Raw genomic sequence first — 19,167 nt, 5'->3', positions numbered from 1 at the left:
TGCAAGGCTCTTTAAAAAGTCTCGGATTTATTTGCAGTGATATCTGTTTATCGATGTAATGTGTTGGTTTTGCTAAAAAAAAAAAAAAAACACCACCTGTTTTTTTATTCAACCATATTTCCTCTTAAATATTTTAGTTAAACATAGGAGCCCACAAAATAATAACGCACATGTACATTTTTAACAAGTTTTGCCCAATTCAACAGTTCTGCTGCTGCAAACAGAGGCAGGTGATGAGGAGGAGGAGGAGGATGGAGGCAGATACAATCCTACTCCTGTAACCACTCCCAGCCTCCCTCTCTGTGGCTCCCTCGCTCTGTCTGTGATGCTGCAGCTCCTGTACTCTCCTCAGTCTCCAGTAAACAGCAGTCATGGCGACAGTGGTCCAGCCGCTCACATTGGAAAGAGGTAAGGCGCTCGGAGCTTCGCGATTTGGACTCCCTTTTTTTTTAATTGGAGGGCTTCGGTTCTCTTCTTCCTCTTCTTTTAAAGGCACACAACTTCAAAGCGGTGCCGATCGGGCTCGGATGGGAGCGTCCGCGTCCGTTTCGAATTTCCTAATGTGGTCTGAACGGGTTGTCGTCTCAGGGCGAGATGAGCGCAGCGTAAATGACGCGAAAGGCGCCGCTTCGGTCCGCGTCGGCTGCCGAACGGAGCGCCGGCTTTCTGCCGCCGTTTGTGGCGTTCGTGGAGCCAAACATCTGACCAATGTGGCCACTGTACGCGTACAGCGCTCAGCCTGCCTCCGTCGTCGTCTCTATTATGTAACCGATTCGGTAATATGTTGTCCCATCACAGATCGCCTTATGATCTGCATACAGGAGGGCTGGGCTGTTGGAAGTCCACTTTGTAGAGCAGGAGACAAGTTTGTCTTGGAGGTGCGCAGGTGCACGCACGCACACAAACGCACGCACACGCACGCACGCGCGCAGACAAAAAGAGTGCTCCTTATGGAAGTGCACATTATGCAGGCAAACAGTAGTTATGATGCCTGTCAGAGCCCGGTTTTGTTGGGTTTATTAAAATGTATATTCACACTTTTAAACGCGTTTTCTCTGTTTATGCCTCATGCATGCTTGCAGCAGTTTGTGTACCCCTTACACCGTCTCCAGTGCATCTTACTGGGACTGTGTGACAGGCCGCCACGTTCACCCATTTGTCACATAACGTCTACTGGATGTGTTCATCCCACAGAGTCAATGTTTCATGGAACCACCGTTCACTGCTGTTACATTTGCAAGCGCTTTTGGGGTTTGTCTCGACCCGCGTTCTGCGTCTGGAGACTGAATTCATTTTTGCAAAGTAGCTCAAGCTCAGTAATATTAGATGCAGAGGGCCTGGGATTCTCGATTGGATTTAATGTTGGACTTTAAATGCAAAACGAATGTGCATACTTGGCCTAGGTTGCGAATTTCTGCTGGGTTAGAAGGTTCATGCTGAAGGACTCTTACACTTCTTAGAGTAAGATTTCACACACTTACCTGAGGGGAATTAACCTTCCACAGTTCTTGGGCTGTAGGAGGAAGCCGGAGTACCCAGAGAGAACCCAACCATGCATGGGGGAGAAACATCAACTCCATGCAGAAAGACCCCAGATTGGCATTTGAACCCAGAACCTTTTTCTTCCCTGCAAGGCTAACCGTGCTAACCTTTACAAAAACGGGACTGCTTCGTGTCAATAGCTATTTTTGCACTGCTTCTTAAATTTTGTAGCCTGCAAATATTCTCAGCTTCACAAATTTGGCCCACATGGGAGAAACTTCAGCAAGCACTGATCTAAAACTTTAATTTGTTGCTCTAGTCTGTATGTTTAGCGTTGTTGTTCTGCTGGAAGGGGAACCTCCGACTCAGTCTCTTGCAGCTTTTGATAGATTTCCCTCCAGGGCTCTCCTGAATTTGGCGTTTCTCCTTGTTCCCATCAGCTCCCTTTGACAAATTTCCCTTTCTGTAGTAAAGAAGATTTTCCCCACAGCACCATGCTGCCACCACCATGCATCACTGTGGGAGCCGTGTGCTCAGAGAGATGTCCAAGTATCAGGAGATAAAGTTTTTTTTTCATGTTGGTCAGAAAATTCCTGATTTTATGTAATCTAACCAGATCACGCACTCCTTTCTGTCTGCTGGGTCTCTTACAGGGCTTGTGGTAAAGTTCTCCAGAACTTTATCCCTGCCCTTTCAGCAGTGTCCCTTTGTTTTCATGACGCTGTTTTATCAGGAATGTTCTCTAACACACTCAGGAAGCCTTCACGTAACGGCTGGGTTTACACTGCAAAAACAGATCTAAAAATAAGTAAAATGTCCTTAAAGTTAGTGTATTTATCCTTGATTTGAGCAGGTAAATAAGATTATCTGCCAATGGAAGGAGTATTTTGATCCCTAAAATAAGGTAATTAGACATCCTGCACTTGAAATAAGATGATGGAGATGAATTGTTCCTATTTTAAGTGCAAAAATCTTATTCCATTGGCAAATCATCTTATTTACCTGCTCAAATCAAGGACAAATACACTAATTTTAAGAACATTTAACTTATTTTTAGTTCCGTTTTTGCAGTGTATGAGCTTGACTTACGTACTGGTGGATCGTGTTTGCTGGTTTGGTGAGTTCAGAAGGCAGTTGGTTGCACAGGATTTTATTTTAGGGTATAAGTATGAATAAAAAATCCCAACAAAACATTAAAGTCAAAGTTTATGACTACGTACTTTGGCAAGGGAGTGCAAATGCATTCAGAATGGAAGCCCAATTTGTTTTGTTAATGAACATGGACATAGTTCTTTTTTAAGGAAAATTACAAATAAGCTTATTATAAATGGCAATCTGGTTAAAACTGTATTTTATAGGTAAACATTTAGCAGGTGGTATGGAATTTTGCATCACCACGGAGTGAGATATGGTTATAATTTGATTAGAGGAAGAAAGAAACCTTCCCTCACTATATCTTCAGCAGAAGTTATTTTATGTCAAATATACGAATAAGGACTTTTTCAAGTTTGAAGTGTACCTTTTCATGAAAGAGCTATGCTGATCAATGTCCCGTTTTTGGTGAGAGATATAAATACGCCGCTCTGCTTTAAAATTGTTCCGAATGCATTTGGTACAGCCGCAATTAGCTCTCCAATCCTGTTTACTGTTTGTAGGCCATAAAGCTGTGCTGATGCTCAGTCTGCAGGTAGCAGGAGTAGCCACTAATGCATGCTGAGTTAATGAAATAAGCACAAGATTGCACAAGGCCGTCGCATTCACAAAACAAGCTGTGCTTCTCCTGCTTGCTTTGCATTTGACAGACTTTATAGGAAGAGGCTTTTTGTCCTGGCAAACAACAATTATTTAAACCAAAAGCCAAAAAGAGTGTCTCAAAGCTTCAAATATCTACATTCAGCCATGTCTGATCTGAGTCATTTGTTGGGGCAATGATTCACTTGTGACCTCAGTGCGCTTGCCGTAACTGTGGGAGGAGGGGGAGGGAGCTCACATGCCGGGGTATGAATTAGACCAGTCAGCTGCTGGCAGCTGTGTAACACCAGGAGTAGTAGTAATGATAGTTCTCCATAGGAGCCATCAGAAAGACGCTCCATTACAGGCTGCCTTTTGCCTATGTGCTGCCAATTTGGAGAAAACACTATAATTGCTAATGAAAAGGTCCTCGCGTCTCGTGTTGAGTGTAGGCTTTAGCTGTTAGGTTGCTGAGGTTGACAAATGCTCATTGGGAGGAAATGAACAACATATTTTCATTTCCAGAGCGCCCACACAGCGTGTTGGGTCACTGCAGGATGAAAAAGATCTCAAATTAAATCTCCTTCCTGTTATTGGGAGGGGAAATGACTGATTAGCACATACCACGGAGAACAATGGACATGAACCACTGACATTCTCAGCAAAGCGTGCATTTAATTATTAAAAAGGGATGCCCCATGAATCCCAACCCTTCCGTAAAGGAAACCGTAAGAACAGAGGGCACTGTAACAGAAACTTCTAGAAGTACCTTTAGCTTATAAAGCTTTCAGAACTGAAATAGGCAATAATTCCACACTATAAGTCTACAAAATATATGTAGTGCAAATAAGATTTATATCCCGTCAGCTTATTCACGTTTTGTCATTTTGAAACCAAAGGTTTCCATGCTTTTTCTGTTTGTTTTTTTGTTAAAAATAAAAATCTGAAAAGTGTGGCGTGCATCTGTAGTTCCCCCCGAGTCCATGCTTTGTAGGACCACAGTTGCAGGTGCACAATTGCAGTTTAGCACATCTAGAAAATGACATACCACACTTTGAAAATCAGTTCAGCAAATTCAGAATGGACAGAGAGCATCTGTGAATTGCATCTCGTTTTTGTTTTTTGCTCTTGTACCACAGACTATTTTGTTAGACTTAGATCTGGGCTTTGACTAGGCTGTTATTACACATGAACATGCTTTTGATCAAACTTGTAACTCTGGCTGTATGTTTACGGTTATTGTCCAGTTGGAAGGTGAACATCCGGCACAGTGCTCTGTATTTAGCTCCATTTGTCTTATCAACTCTGAAATGACAGCGTGATGCCACCACCACCACCATGTTTCACAGTGAGTTCAGGGTGAGGGACAGCATTATTTTCCGATGCACACAATGTCTTGCATTTTACTTATTGCTTCCTAGGTCTACAATGACTTTATGATACAGGCCAACTAAATCAGACACCTAATTTCTCTAAATCTAACTAATCTTTTACAAAAGGTGTTCAACAGCAGCATAAAAGGCTGTTAAATCTTTACAATGCAACACAACAATGTTAGTTAAAAGGGATATAAATGCAGCCAACTTGCCAACATCAGCAAGTATTGTGGTTTTAAATGGTGGTTTAAAACCACTAGGAAGAAACCGGAGTACCCAGAGTACCCATTCAATCATTAATTCACGCTGAAAGTGGCAGCTTCTCAAAGGAATGACATAACAGATTGAAAAATAGGATATGGGGAGATGTTTGTAGTCAGGCGTGATGGCTTGTGTTGATTTTTTTTTTTTAAATATAAGGAAACCCATCCTTATCTTTTTGAATAGCTGCATTGAAAAGCTCTCAATGATCCATCACAGAAACCTTCTCCAAACACTTTATTTTGACACAAATGATGGTGTTTGGGCAACAGATGTATTTCTTAATGGGATTTAAAGTCTCAGATTTCATTCTTGACTTAAATCCTTCCACTGGTAAACATAAGGCACCTCCCAATTTCAGAACAATATCTTTATTCAACGTAAAACCTGTAGTGTTTGCAGTTCCGATTTTGCATTTCCCTATTTTATAACCCTGCTAACTGTAGTAACTGCCTTTTATAGCAAATTGAGGATGTCATACTTACTGTTTGTTTTGTGCACTCAAAGCTGGCCAACCATTTCTATTTCCTCTTCTCTGTGCCATTATACCTGTCCTGACACTCCCAGCAAATAGACACAGACACAACGTCCTAGTTATGCATCTTAAACAACTACTTGTTTTATCTAAAATATTACATGCAATCTGAATTTTTAGGGTGTATTAAAAAAAACGTTATCAGGTCAAAATAAGTATATGTCTGAGCTTTTTAACAAAGGTGAAGATTTGAAACAGACTAGGGAGTTAGTATTTACAGTACATTTGAAATTTGTTTTAGAAAAAAAACAATGCATACAATTTTTTTCTTTAAATTAGACATAACAGTTCCTGTTTTGGGTCTTTTATAATTACTGTGAAACCATTTTCATATTCAAAAGTTTACATTTTTGCTCAAGCCTTTTCAGCTCTGTCCCACAAATCTTCCATGGGACAGAGATTTCTGGACTGAGATTCCCAAACATTGACTTTATAGTCCTTAAACCCCCTTGATTCTAATTAGATTTTTCATAATGATGCTAGCGGTTCTGTGAAGTGCACCATTCCCTCTTGCAGCAAAACACCCAAAAAAACAAAACATTGGTGCTGCCACCTCTGTAATTCAAACTTGGGAGTGTGTTGTCAAGCTTGCAAGTTTCCCCCTTTCCCACCAACATTTAACGATCGACATCTTTAGTCAGTATGGTCAACAGCATTACACAAGGGCTGGGTATCATCTAGGATGAGCCGATTCGATATGATTCTCGATACATAGCTCACGATGCAATACAACTCTCGATATAGCTCAGCTTGATTTGACTTAATTCCAATATCGATATTTATTACTTTCAAATTAATGCCCAGTTATTCAACCAACGAAACCGCCCAAATATTAAATTTATGTTCAATCTATTGTATATTGAGATATTAACAGGAAAGTAAAGTGCATTTGGTTCAATGCATTTCTAACGTATCACAGAAAGCAAAAATGTGCCCAAATGTCTGATTTTAGGGACGAAGGCGCTTCTAAAATCCTGTCATCCATTCCACAAATTCGTCTCACTTGCTCTTCCTCGCTGTCAATAGTAATGGCGCGCTGCAATAACGCCCCCTAGGGGTTGGGAAGTATATCGACATTGAAAGCCAGAATATCGATATTAAATTGTTTTTAAAAACATCAATATCACTCTTTGTATCGATTTTTATGCACAACCCTAATTACAAGTGTCCAAAAGTGGAGGTTTTTATAAACTTGTATTTTAAGTTGCTTTTGGAGTAATGCCTTCTTCCTCGCTGTGCGGCCTTTTAGCATGTGTTAGAGAAAGACTGGATAATGACACTCTCTTACCAGCTTCAGTCAGCATCTTTCACAAGCCATTTTGCTATTGTTCTGAGGTTGATACCCACATTTCACATCAAACCACATTCATATTCTGTACACATAACCTCTTGAGGTGTGGGACAGCTGGACATCACCGGGCTGTTCACTGTTCTCACCTGCATACTAGGAGCAGATGAATGCGACACCCTCAGGCAGCTGCAAATTGTAACCAAGGTTGAACCAGACTTGTTGGGGGGGGTCCACATTTTTCATTCAGATTTCTTCCCCGATTTATTGTTGATATATCCAGCGTGTTTCAACAGCAGTTGTAGATAAAGTGCCCACGTGGAGGAATATACCCAGACTTTTACACCAAATGCAGGATTATCCCGTGGTTTTGCAGACAAAGAAATTGTCTGGTTACAACTCAAAATGTGTTTATTTTGTCTGGTGGAGAGGGAGAAATCTTTGTAGCCCAGCCTGCTGCTACTGAGGGAAAAAAATGTGTGAAATGCTTTCAGGCTTCTAGTTGAGAAAGAGAGAAAGTCTGAGAAAAAGAATTCACCACATTGCACCTTCTACTTGTGCGGTTGTCATACGGCCAGTGCAGCTTTATAGAGCGACACCTTTTGCTTGCCTGGCCTGCTTTTACCTCCGTGAGATCATGACTTATTCCCCAGTTACAGTTTTAAGACATATCTCTGTATCCGTATTAAGCGATTAAAAAAAGTTGCTGACAAGTTTACATCCCGCATAGCCCTTAATGCACAAATAAGCGGTTTCTCAAGTAATTGTCTTGCAGGGGCACTGCCCCGTCATTACTGGAGGATGGAGAGGACATTAGGAGTGTGACGTTTTCTGTCTCTGTCTTCAACCCTGGCTCCTGCTGGAGCCATTAGCCCTCCAGGAGAGATTTGTCGAGCTATGAGAGCGTAGTCACAGCCGGGTAAATTGGAGCTAATTCCCTTGGCATGCGGACAGGGCTTGGTTGGTAAAACCCCGTTGGCCCATTTTACACGCTTAGAAAGTGATCATTTCAGTTTCTGTGGCGGGATTTAGGAGCAGAGATGCTCAGGGCATCAAGGACAGTCCGGTCAAAGTGGCAGATGTAGATCATAAGACCCTCTTTCAGGACACTTTATTCTCATTCATGGCATTCAAACGGCTTCCTGCAGGGTAGAAACGATGTGACGGGAATCCGAGGAAGTGATTTAGACCTCCTGACATCTGCTGAGGTGAAAGACAAGAGTTCAATCAATATCAGGGACAGACATTTCAAGAGGTTGCAGAGATATTGCCACATCTTCCAGTTTATTGAGCATGGCCACTAATGGGGATGTTTTTTTTGTTTACATCATTGCAGCTCTGTGACAAAATGACACTTCTGAGTCCTGCAAATGCACTGCACCGTGTTCTGCTCTCTGCTCTAAATGGACTAATTACTCCAGGAAACTGGAATGCAGCCAAGCGCCAACAACTCAGCAACAGCGTAGCGAGGACCTGTCGAGTACCGAAGCCTTCATTAAACCACTGCATGGCTTTGTTCAGCTTCTCAGCCTTCCGTAAACCAACACATAATGATGTTGACCTTTTTTTAAGTTAGTCACTGTGATGATAAAGAAAAAGGATCCGGATATATTTTTGTAGAAATAACAGCAGCAGATTTTTCATACCACATCATGCTTTTTATTTTTATTTTACATTGTTTTAGTGTTATTTTTTTTAGATGAGTCAGCCTAATTGGTGTTCCTCTAACTTTTATTCAACAGATCTAGATATTACGTAGCAACGAGTTCACCTTGGGTCTCCAATCTGCAGTGACCCATCTTAAAGTAGCTGTTATTAAACCTTTACTTAAGAAATCCTATCTTGATCAAGATGAGTTGGTAAATTACAGACCTATATCTAATCTTCATTTCCTAACTAAAATCCTTGAGAAAGTGGTTGTTAATCAAGGATGTGAACATCTACAAAGTAATGACCTACTTGAGGAGTTTCAGTCAGGCTTCAGAGCTCATCATAGCACCGAAACAGCTCATGTGAAGGTCACTAATGATATTCTCATGGCCTCAGATAATGGACTTGTGTCTGTACTTGTCCTGTTAGATCACAGTGCTGCATTTAATACAGATGATCACAATGTTCTTCTAGAAAGACTTGAACATACTGTAGGGATTAAGGGAAAATCATTAGTCTGGTTTAAATCTCATCTGACATATTCCTCTAGGGTCACTTGTGGAGTACCACAGGGCTCAGTCCTTGTGCCAATTCTCTTTACTTTATATATACACTTCAGATTGGTAAAATTGTTAGACAGCATGGAGTTAATTTCCACTGTTATGATGATGACACTCAGCTATATTTATCTATAAATCCTGATGAATCCAATCACTTCCTTCGACTACAGGCATGTCTTGATGACAACTTTGAATTTTCTTCTTTTAAATTCTGACAAGACAGAAGTTGTCATCTTTGGTCCAGAGTCCTTAAACAATAAACTTTCTAATCAATCACTTAATCTGGATGGCATTAACTTGGCCTCTGGTAATGAAGTAAAAAATCTTGGTGTTATTTTTGACCAAGACATGTCATTTAAATCCCATATTAAACAGGTTTCCAGAGTTTCCTTTTTCACCTCCGGAATTTTGCCAAAAGTAGAAATATTCTGTCCAGGGGTGATGCTGAAAAACTAGTCCATGCATTTGTTACTTCAAGGCTGTACTGTTGTAATTCTTTACTATCAGGAAGTCCACACAATGCAGTTCAAGGTCTTCAGCTGATCCAAAATGCTGCAGCAAGAGTTCTGATGAAAATCAACAAGAGGGATCATATTTCTCCAATTTTAGCTTCCCTTCACTGGCTTCCTGTTAAATCAAGAATAGAATTTAAAATGATCCTTCTCATGTATAAAGCCCATAATAATCAAGCTCCATAATGTATCAGAGATCTGATTACACCATATGTTCCTAACAGAGCACTTCCCTCTTATCTGCCATTACTATAGAGAAAGCATTCCTGGCTCAATGTGTGGTTAAGTGCTTTCTGTGTCTCTGCTCTGTCTTCTCTAAAGCCGGGCATACAATGTACGAGTTTTTCAGTCGTGGTACTTATATACATCTCAAACTGTGCGACGGAACCGCGGGGTTTAAAAGTTCACCGCTCACGATCTGTGTTGGCGCGGCGCTCGGACGCGACCGGAGTGCTCACACTGTACGTCGTGCCCCGGTGGGTGACAGGGACCCAGAGCAGGGGGTTGAGGCAGATGGGCGTTCACACTGAGCCTGGTTCTGGTTCTGCTGGAGGTTTTCCTCCCCGTTAAAGGGGAGTTTTCTTCCTCTCCACTGTCACTTCATGCATGCTCAGTATGAGGGATTGCTGCAAAGCCATCAACAATGCAGACGACTGTCCACTGTGGCTCTACGCTCTTTCAGGAGGAGTAAATGCTGCTTGGAGAGACTTGATGCAACCTGCTGGGTTTCCTTAGATAGGAAACTTTTTGATCGATCTGTATGATTTAATTCAGTTTGACTTTGTACACTGCCTTGAGATGGCGTGTTGTTAATTGGAGCTATATAAATAAAATTAAATTGAATAGACAAGATGACACCTTTATGCTGAACTTTTTTTCCCCTGTTACAGTTACAAATATTTTATTCCCACATTTTACACGGCTAGTTAATGCAGCCATGCAAGAGCACAACATTTTAAAGAATGATTGCTATTCTTCTGCTAATGCTTCAATGAGACAGATGTCATAAGGTCATGTTTCCAACAGGGAAAACTACAATATGTTTGGCATTCAAGAGATGCAAATCTCTTGTTGCTTATGAAAACTGTTGCTAAGCAACTGACAGCAGAAATAGATCTGTCCTTGTTTACATTTGGAAAACGTCTTTGTATTCAATATTTAATCACCAAATTAGCAAGACAGATGAGGCAAAAAAGTTGAAATTTAAATGTGCTTCATCCACAAAGTCAGAGTCTTGAGAAACATTGAAAGTTGCACCTTCCTTTTGATCTTCTTTTTAACACAGCAAGCACACTATTCCCATGTTTTGTTATTCTTTTCACTTGAGTTGGAAAAGACTTTTGCATGAAAAATGGCAAAAACTGAAATATCCATACTTGTCAGCTGGTGTGCTTGTGGTTACTGTGTACGTGGGAAACTCATCTGTTCACAAGTTTTACCTTCCTTGCTGACATCATGAAAAGTTACATCAATATTTCCACATATTCTTTTCTCATGATGTCAGCTATACCAAAAACATCCACACATCATCATGCTGCTTCCACTGTACTCAACTGTTGGGATTATGTTCTTATTCTGGCAAGCTTCATCTTTTTCCTCCAAATGTAACTTTTATCATTATGGCCAAACACTCCAAATTCAGTGTAATCCGACCACAGGAAAAGCCTAAAAAAATGTAGATCTTCATTTGAATATAGCAATGCCTTGAGGCTCTCATGTGATTCATACAAGTAAATATCTGCATGATTTAATCAGCAGGAATAACAACATCCTCGGTTTGATTCATTCAAAAATCAAGAAAGGACCTCTGAGTACAGCTGTAGCTTAATGTGGTGTATTATGGGTGTCACAGAGCTCAGTGACTTTCAGTTTCAACTCTGGATTTTTCTGTAGATCCTGATATTCCTTTGGGTCATTGTTCTTGAAATCAAATAAATTATAAAGGAATTGGTGCATATTTTAAAGTCTTTTTAATCTCTGTCATAAAAATGCCTCAAGAGGGTACAACGCATCCTTCAAAGATATCTAAGCATTAACAATAAAACTTCACTGGCAGGACAAAAGTGTCTTTGCCTGTAAAAGTCAGTATTAAAGTCCATTTAGCATGATGCCAGAGAAAGTGACAGATTCGCCAGCTCTTTAAATATTGCCAGTTTCACAGCTGTGCACTGTTGGTAAGACAGCTGAAAGTGTGTAACATGCTTCCTTTATTTAGCTATTTGGAAGTATGTTAGAAATCATATTATTGATTTTTTCTGTAAGCCTTTGTAAAAAAACAAAATAATTTTAAAGCATTGTGTTTTTAGGTTATCCCACCGTGAGTATCCCCTACTGAACTATAGTCAGTAAAGTACAGTGAGGCAATAAATAGCTCAAATTGATTTTCTTTTTTGCAAAATGCCAAGTAGAGAGCTTTGTGGGTTTTCGCTGTGGCCAAATTGAGAACAGAAATACTTAAAGGTAGATTTTAGAGACATGTTTGGAGTGTTGTGAGGTGACAGCAATCAGAAGCAAAAAGGTTTAGTCCCACAATAGGCAACGTAATAAACAGAGGAAAAGGGTCATGGTTGTGCAAAACCATTTGGCAGGGAGGTGTTACATAAAGTACTTTAGCAAAGGCTGCAGGGTCAATAATCTTCATGAACTGAACAACTCGAAGTGACAAAAAGAGACTTTTCCGAATTTTGTTTACAGGTGGACAAACGGTTTAAAGCAGATATAGACCTGCATCACCAGCCAGTGTATTATAGAGCTAGTAGTGCAGATGGGGTATAAAAAAAACGACTCAATGTTTACTAATATTCTTGAAAGATATAATTGTAGATAAGCAATAAATGAAATAGATGCTAGATTTATCATCATATTAAGCAGTGCTGTTCAAGATCACAACTAATGATCAACAGTTTATTTTGGGTAAATTGATTTGCCCAGCCATGCACTTCTATAATCCTTGAATTATTCACCAACCGTTGATGACATTGCATTAAAAAGGAATATTCTCTCGCAGAATTTAAAATAAATCACATTATAACCCTAATTAACTTTTAGCTGCCCAAAGCGTGTCAAAAAATATCCTCCAAAAAATTACACGTTTAAAGTCACTAAAACCCCCCTTCTTTGATATTCAACATTTATGCAAAGAAGAAATTGAGCAAATGTATCAAAAATAAAACAGCTGAAAAGTGTCGTTTGACCCCCAACCCAATGACATAAAGCAATCATTGCTAAACAAATATGACTTTTAGCAGTTTTTACAATAACAAGTCTGGTGAAAATATAGACATGGAAGAAGTTTAATACATGAAATATGCTATTTGTACCAATAAAATGTAAATGTGAAATCTAAACTGCATGGGAAAGTCCAGCCATCATATCGTTCGGGAAGGGGAAAGTTTGTGTCACAGAGAGGGTTTTAGTGCAAAATATGAGTATCAACCCCAGAACAAAGTTTAAATATCTTGTTTGAATGCCCTTTATTAACAGTGCTGGTGAGAGCGTGTCATTATCGACAGCAAACTGAGTCCTGTGCAAGCTGAAGGGCCGCTCAGTGAGGAAGAAGCCATTACTCCAAAAACATCGGCAAAAGCCAAGTTATAGTTGGCAAATACATACAGTAACAAAGATCTTTATTTTTGCAGACCACGTATCCTATGGCCAGCTGCACAGTGATGCAGCTGTTAATGCCGTTATCTTGCAACAAGAAACCCCTGGGTTCCACTCCATATAGTTTGCATGTTCTCCCATGTGTATTCCTAGGTTCCCTCCAGGTACTCCCCATTCCTCTCCCCATTCCTCCTACGGTCCAAAATAACATGACTGTTAGGCTAATTTTTCTCTTTCAATTGCCCTTAGGTACGTGTGTGTGCCTTGCTGTTTGTGCTGTGTGTCTCTGTCATAGGCGGGCCCCCATTTGAAGGTTGGACCCTACCGCTCACTCGTTGAAGGCTGGGGATAGGCACTGTTGGCCATGCAAATAGCTTTTCTAAATGGACAATGACCCTAAGCTCACCTCCAAATCAGTTACAAAGTGGCTTAAGGACAACAAAGTCAGTTCTAAAGCCCTGATGTCAGCAGACTAGTCCATTCTTGTCAGAAGCCTAAAGCCATGCAGTTTAAAGGCAGTTCTGCTAAATATTAATGAAATTAAGATAGGTTTCTCAATTTACCAGTGATTAGATGCTCTGCAGTGTACTGTGGGTCTAAAGGCTTGCAGAGACAGAACATCTTTGAACACCTTTAAAATGCAACTGTTTAACACTTATTTTTTACCAGTATGCTATGACACAACATTTGCGAAGAGTTTATTTGTTTAAGAAAATACATTTCAGGTGTGCTTGTTAGTTTTAGCCTCTTGAACATCAATGTGCTGTTGCACAGTTACTTTAAAATCTAAAATGAACATCTATTTATCACCATCTTTTATTTCTTCATTTTATTAGTTATGTGGGCAAAGCCACTGAACCTATCAAGGAATAGTGGCACGGTCTTTAATTTACAGTTTTGTGCCCACATATACTGTACAGCAGGTTTTGATAACTGGGTAAAATGTGCAGATAAACTACTTTAAGTCAAACTTACCATGAACAACAGGACTTCTAAAAAACAAGAGTTCAAATAGGAACATAATTACCTTTAAAAACATGCAAACCTCAAGCTCATTGAAGAGCAGGTGAAGAGAAAGGGAACCAACACCTGAAGGGACAGACAAACACAAGGATTAACGACAGAGAGATGGAAACAATGAAATCAATCACAAAGACAAACAAGCAAGGAGATACAGTTGGAGTATTATTCAGATTTCCCATTTCCACACATTCTACGGTAGAGTAGTGGACCACAGTAGTGACCTAAATCAGTTAAGATAGACCATCATGTCCTCCCGCCACAACAGACCAAATATGCTAATGCTAAAGTTAGCATGTTGTCCATAGCTGACTGTTGGTAAGAGAGCTGCAATTAAATAATTGTTTTTTTTTTTTTAAATCACTCGACTTGTCGTGTTATAAAAAACATGCAATGTCCAGTATAAAAGGTTCTATGTCAAAAACTAACAATCAAGGATGTCCACCTTGAGATTTTTGTTCTGAAATATACTGAAAGTCAAAAAAGCTAAATATCGCTATGAAACCTTAAAGGTTTCTGTGACGCAAGTATAATTACACCATGTTAAATGTTTTCCAAGCTTTTTCCACATTTAGTGTCACTAATCTCCCATAAAATGTTATTAAAAATTAGACAAATATGTTGAAGAGACTAATTTTAATTAAAAAAAAACAACACATGCAACAATCTGCTTGTAGCAGTGTACAACCCCTTGAACAAATACTTGTTTTGATTAGATTTCCTTCTTTGGTAGGAGTCTGTTAGAACCCTACGTCTTGTCTTAGCAATATTTACAACACTGCCCTTCAAAATTCTCTAAGCCTATCAAACTGTGCACACAGCTGTAGTTTCAAAGCTGTTACAGGCAGAACCTGGCATATATGTCTCTGTTTATGTGGAGCTGGTACATGTGTAACATGGGGGTATGAGACGTTAGCTCCTGAGTGTATGACTCAGAAGGTGCAACAGTTTCGTGTTTGGTAATAAAAAGGTTATGGCTGCTGAGCTTCTACTGTAAGGAAAAGCTCTGCTATTTTCCCCAACCTTGGTTCTGAGAGGCTGATTGTTCCTGGAAGAGGCTGTGCATCAATTGAAATAAACGTGCTATTCTGCAACACAGGTGGAGTCCCTTTTAGTTTAGCTAAACTGAGCTAGTGGATTTAAGGGTGTCCAGCGGTGCCGTTACAATGATTCAAGTGCCTGCTAGCCCTTGGTTTGTTAACAAATCTGTCTACATGTGACCCGTAGGTTTTCTTTTGAATTTAATTCTGACCATTCAGCTTTAATTTGCTCCTGGTGAAGGCAGTGTTTATTGAATTTGATGTATGTGTGGACTCATTGTGATGGTGAGAAATGAAATCCTAATTTTCAGCTTTCTTGAAGACAACTAAAATTGATGGATTTAAGCGACTTTTTAGAAGTGTTTTTGATTTTCTCAAGCCATGAAAAAAAAAGTTCCCTCTGCTAGTTACCTCTGCAAAAAGCAACCCTTGATAATGATGCTAATGCCACCATGTTTCACAGTGGGTGCCAGGATCATCAGTATATATTGCTGCAGATTTACCCTCCTCCTAATTTATATATTAAAACTCTGATTTATATTTGATAATGTCTAATCCCTCTGCACACTGTGGCTTCAGGTGAAGGATAAATATGACCAAATGTTGAAGAATTATCTAAAAGGTATGGTTGACAAGATTCTCTATAAACTGATAACAGGCATTTATCCAAGAAGACCGAATGTTTGAATTGAAGTCCTTGAAAAGCAAAGTATTGCTTTGAAGGTGTGTAGCTTTTATACTTTCATGCTTTTTCCTGAAACAGATTTTGTTTTTCTATTGAATGGCACAGGATGTTGCCTTGCAAAAGTATTAATTATATAAATCATGTCAAAAAGCCAAAAAACGAAGCCATAATTACAAATATAAACACAAACATCAAGGGTAAAATTTGACAAAAAAAATCTAAAAGCTCATTACAGATTGTAACACGAGTCAGGGTTTGTTTATGCATATCCTTTCAGGCACATGTACTGTGTGAACACAAGTGGTGTTAAATCCTCAGTGATATTTTTGTGCTAAGGAGAAGATGTACTAGTGCGGTGCCAGCAGACATTAAACCATGTCTGAGCTGGTTACCGAGGAACACAGAGTTTATTACTACTGTAGTCTGGCCACCTGCCTTTAAGCGGCATTTGCTTTTATACACAAATAAAACAGAGATGTGGTGCCACATACTGTGCAGGATTGTGTTATATTTGCTACCAAATTGACATCTTCACAGCCAACATTGTTGTTGTTTTTTTATCTTTAACCTTTGCAGATATATTGGCTTCAACTGGAATGTGTAATCGCTTGCACTTGGTTATTTCCCTTTATGCGTTTTGACTTACACTTCACTTGTCAAAGGAAATTCACAGTTTTACTGGAAAAATAAGCTGCTAGGTGACCATTTTTTGTAGAGATGCACCAGTCAGTTGTTCATGAATCAGAATTAGTTAATTATCCTAGAATGGCTTTAACCATTGATCTGTATTCCTAATACTGGGAAATAAACAATACAATTAACTGTATGGTATATTGGATTTAAACAATCTGAATCAGCATGTCAGAGCATAAACAAAACTGGAAAATTCACTTTTAGATTAGATTGAGCTTGCTAGTATAGAGAATATTAGAATGCTGCCATATCTAGGTGTATGAGTTGGGCTTGATTAAAGAACAGCGATTGGCTTAGGTCTTGCTATCATTACCCCTTTCAAGGCTGGGCTATAACTATTATTAAATCACTACCAATCCAATAACCCTGCTTTATTGGATTGGTAGTGATTTAATAACCAGCAAACTTGATGGACTATTTAGGCCTGTTGGCTGAAGGGCTACAATCACTGTGCCAGACAGAAGTTAACAATACCAGATCTACCAACTTCAGTAATTTACTTGTTTTAAAATGAATACTGTAATTATGTGCTAAAATCTGTCAGAGTGCATAAACTATTACTGTTACAGAGCAACCATGATTCATAGCTCCATTCAGAAATTGACATTCATCATGGTTAAAAGTTTCATAACAATTAATGGGCTTGATGTTTCTTTTCAAAGATTGAACCAGTAGACAAAATACAAGAAATGTTTAAAAACAAGATAGTTCACAGTGCACAGTTCCAATTCACAATATATTTTGCACTAATTCATTTATTTATTTGATTATAAGCCACTCAGAAAACTGCCAAAATCTGGAGATAAGATGGACACAGATGTCCATCTTATCTCCCTCTTACTATTTAGATATCTGGCTACTCTTTTTCTAGGCAGAATGTCAAGGGTTCATTTAAACTGGATGGTTTCCTGGAGTGGACCTGGCTTTTAAACATAGCCTTCAAATTTTATTTGGGGTTGAGCTTCCAGCACCCTGGTATAACTAGGTTTCCACCATCTAACCCAAACTGTCATCCACAAATGAAAGCAGATTTTTTAAGTTGTTCAAAACCAACCAGGAACCACCACAGCTTAACTGCAGGACAACCAACAACTAACATTTTGGAGACAGCCGAGTGACCCCAACAGATGACAGAAAAGATTTTATAACAGAAAAAGCAGGCAAACATTAAGATGATCTAAATTCAATTTAAAATTCATGACTGTGCCTAAAAGCAATAAATGTACAGTATGTGCAAGGAAATCAACCATTTAAAATAAACTCTACCAATTCTGTCCCAAATGCTGATTCAATATCCCACCAAAAAATATGCCAGAGGGTTGTTGAGAACTTCCAAAAGCTAATTATTAAGATGTAACCTGCTAAGGGACATTTACCCAAGTTTTAGAAGGGTGCAGGTCATGATTTGGGTAAGGAGGACACAGGGTTATGAAATGAGAGCTTTTAATAACTGAAAAACACTTACAGATAAACATTGCACAGGAAGCGAATAAATGGGAACGCATAAACAGGGAGGCGGGAGGAATAATCCACAGAGCAAAGCAGAAACAACAAAGGTAGGGTAGCACAGTGGAGGAAACAGCAAATCAACAGATCAGACCAGGCAGCTTACATACAGAGGGAAAGAAGAGAGAAGGTATGGGGAGCAGGTGTAAGTCATCATGCAAGTAATGGACAGCAGCTGAAAGCAAATAGGGCTGAGGAAGAAGGAAAGTAATTAAGACGGGCAGAACAGGGAAGAAACTCAAGAAAAAAAATCGAAAAATACCAAAACTAATTACAGAATGAACTAACTAAGCACTAAAGGATAAATAATTAAAGAAAGCATGATCCAGGAGCATAGAATTAAAACAAAAAACACCCATGGATCATGACACCATGTGGTTACATATATACATCATTTTGATCCTGTATGTATTTAAGAAAATCCACAATATCTTGAAGTCGTGCACCAAGTCCTTCCTTTCAACGTTTGAAATAAATGATTAAATCATGTAAGAGACGAGTGACTGTAAACCTCTGATCCTCAGTGCATATTTTAGTGTGAACAGCTTCTTGTGTGCATGTGCTTTAGTTAGATACTCCATCCATACTTGGGAATTAAGAACCTTGAAATGTGTTTGAAAAAAAAATTTGTTTGTGAATTAATGATCACTCTCTACGATATAAAGGATATTAAAACTCCCTCTGTTAAATTTGCACAGCTTCTTTGATGATGCAAGGCTCATGAAATTTCAAGACTATCCTATTTTTATTCGGAAGGCTTCTACTGTATCCAGAAATGTTCAACTGTCACTTTTGATCATCAGTGGAAAAAAAAATGTTTGCAGTATCCGTCTCTGAAGTTCTGTTTCTTCTTAGTTGAGTTCTCGAGGATATTGATGGCGATTATGTAAACTGTGTTAATGAGCAGAAAGAAGCGGGCAAAAAAGAAGAAAAAAAAAATCTTGTTGGCCTTTCACCTTTGTTTAATGAGACAGAATTACTCAGAACCCTCTTAGACAGCTTTATCCTTGGTGCTTGGAGGTATGCCAGCTCATTAAAGCGCTTTTGAGAATAAGAGTTTGGGGATTTTGAGAGAAAGGGTTAAAAATGTGACACTTATACCTTGATTGAAAGTATTATTACTGCAAATCTCATGGAAGCTTCTTCTTCCTCCAGATGATACAAGCTAAGTTTGTGTTGGCTAGCCACAGATATAAGTTTTTAGCTTTTTATTTTCCCACAGAGT

General features: G+C 39.2%; 1 protein-coding gene and 1 long non-coding RNA gene across 3 annotated transcripts in view; one reads left to right on the top strand and one right to left on the bottom strand.

The window, feature by feature from the left end:
* Positions 1-304: 304 nt before the first annotated feature.
* lin7a (lin-7 homolog A (C. elegans)) overlaps positions 305-19,167 on the top strand; it is a 46,938-nt gene continuing 28,075 nt past the window's right edge. For both annotated transcript variants that reach the window (XM_021324750.2, XM_012879001.3), the window contains exon 1: positions 305-408. In XM_021324750.2, coding sequence (XP_021180425.1) covers positions 372-408 — 37 coding nt within the window. In that variant the 5' untranslated portion in view covers positions 305-371. The remainder of the gene's footprint in view (positions 409-19,167) is intronic.
* LOC110369548 overlaps positions 6,937-19,167 on the bottom strand; it is a 45,682-nt gene continuing 33,451 nt past the window's right edge. The window contains exons 3-4 of the long non-coding RNA XR_004933122.1: positions 14,026-14,087; positions 6,937-7,876 (exon numbers count right to left, since the gene is read on the bottom strand). This is a non-coding gene — a long non-coding RNA (uncharacterized LOC110369548). The remainder of the gene's footprint in view (positions 7,877-14,025; positions 14,088-19,167) is intronic.

The sequence above is a fragment of the Fundulus heteroclitus genome, chromosome 17, assembly GCF_011125445.2.
Source record: "Fundulus heteroclitus isolate FHET01 chromosome 17, MU-UCD_Fhet_4.1, whole genome shotgun sequence".
NCBI classification, from domain to species: domain Eukaryota; kingdom Metazoa; phylum Chordata; class Actinopteri; order Cyprinodontiformes; family Fundulidae; genus Fundulus; species Fundulus heteroclitus.
Note: the sequence above shows the minus strand (reverse complement) of the source record. Positions and strands in the feature narration are given on the sequence as shown.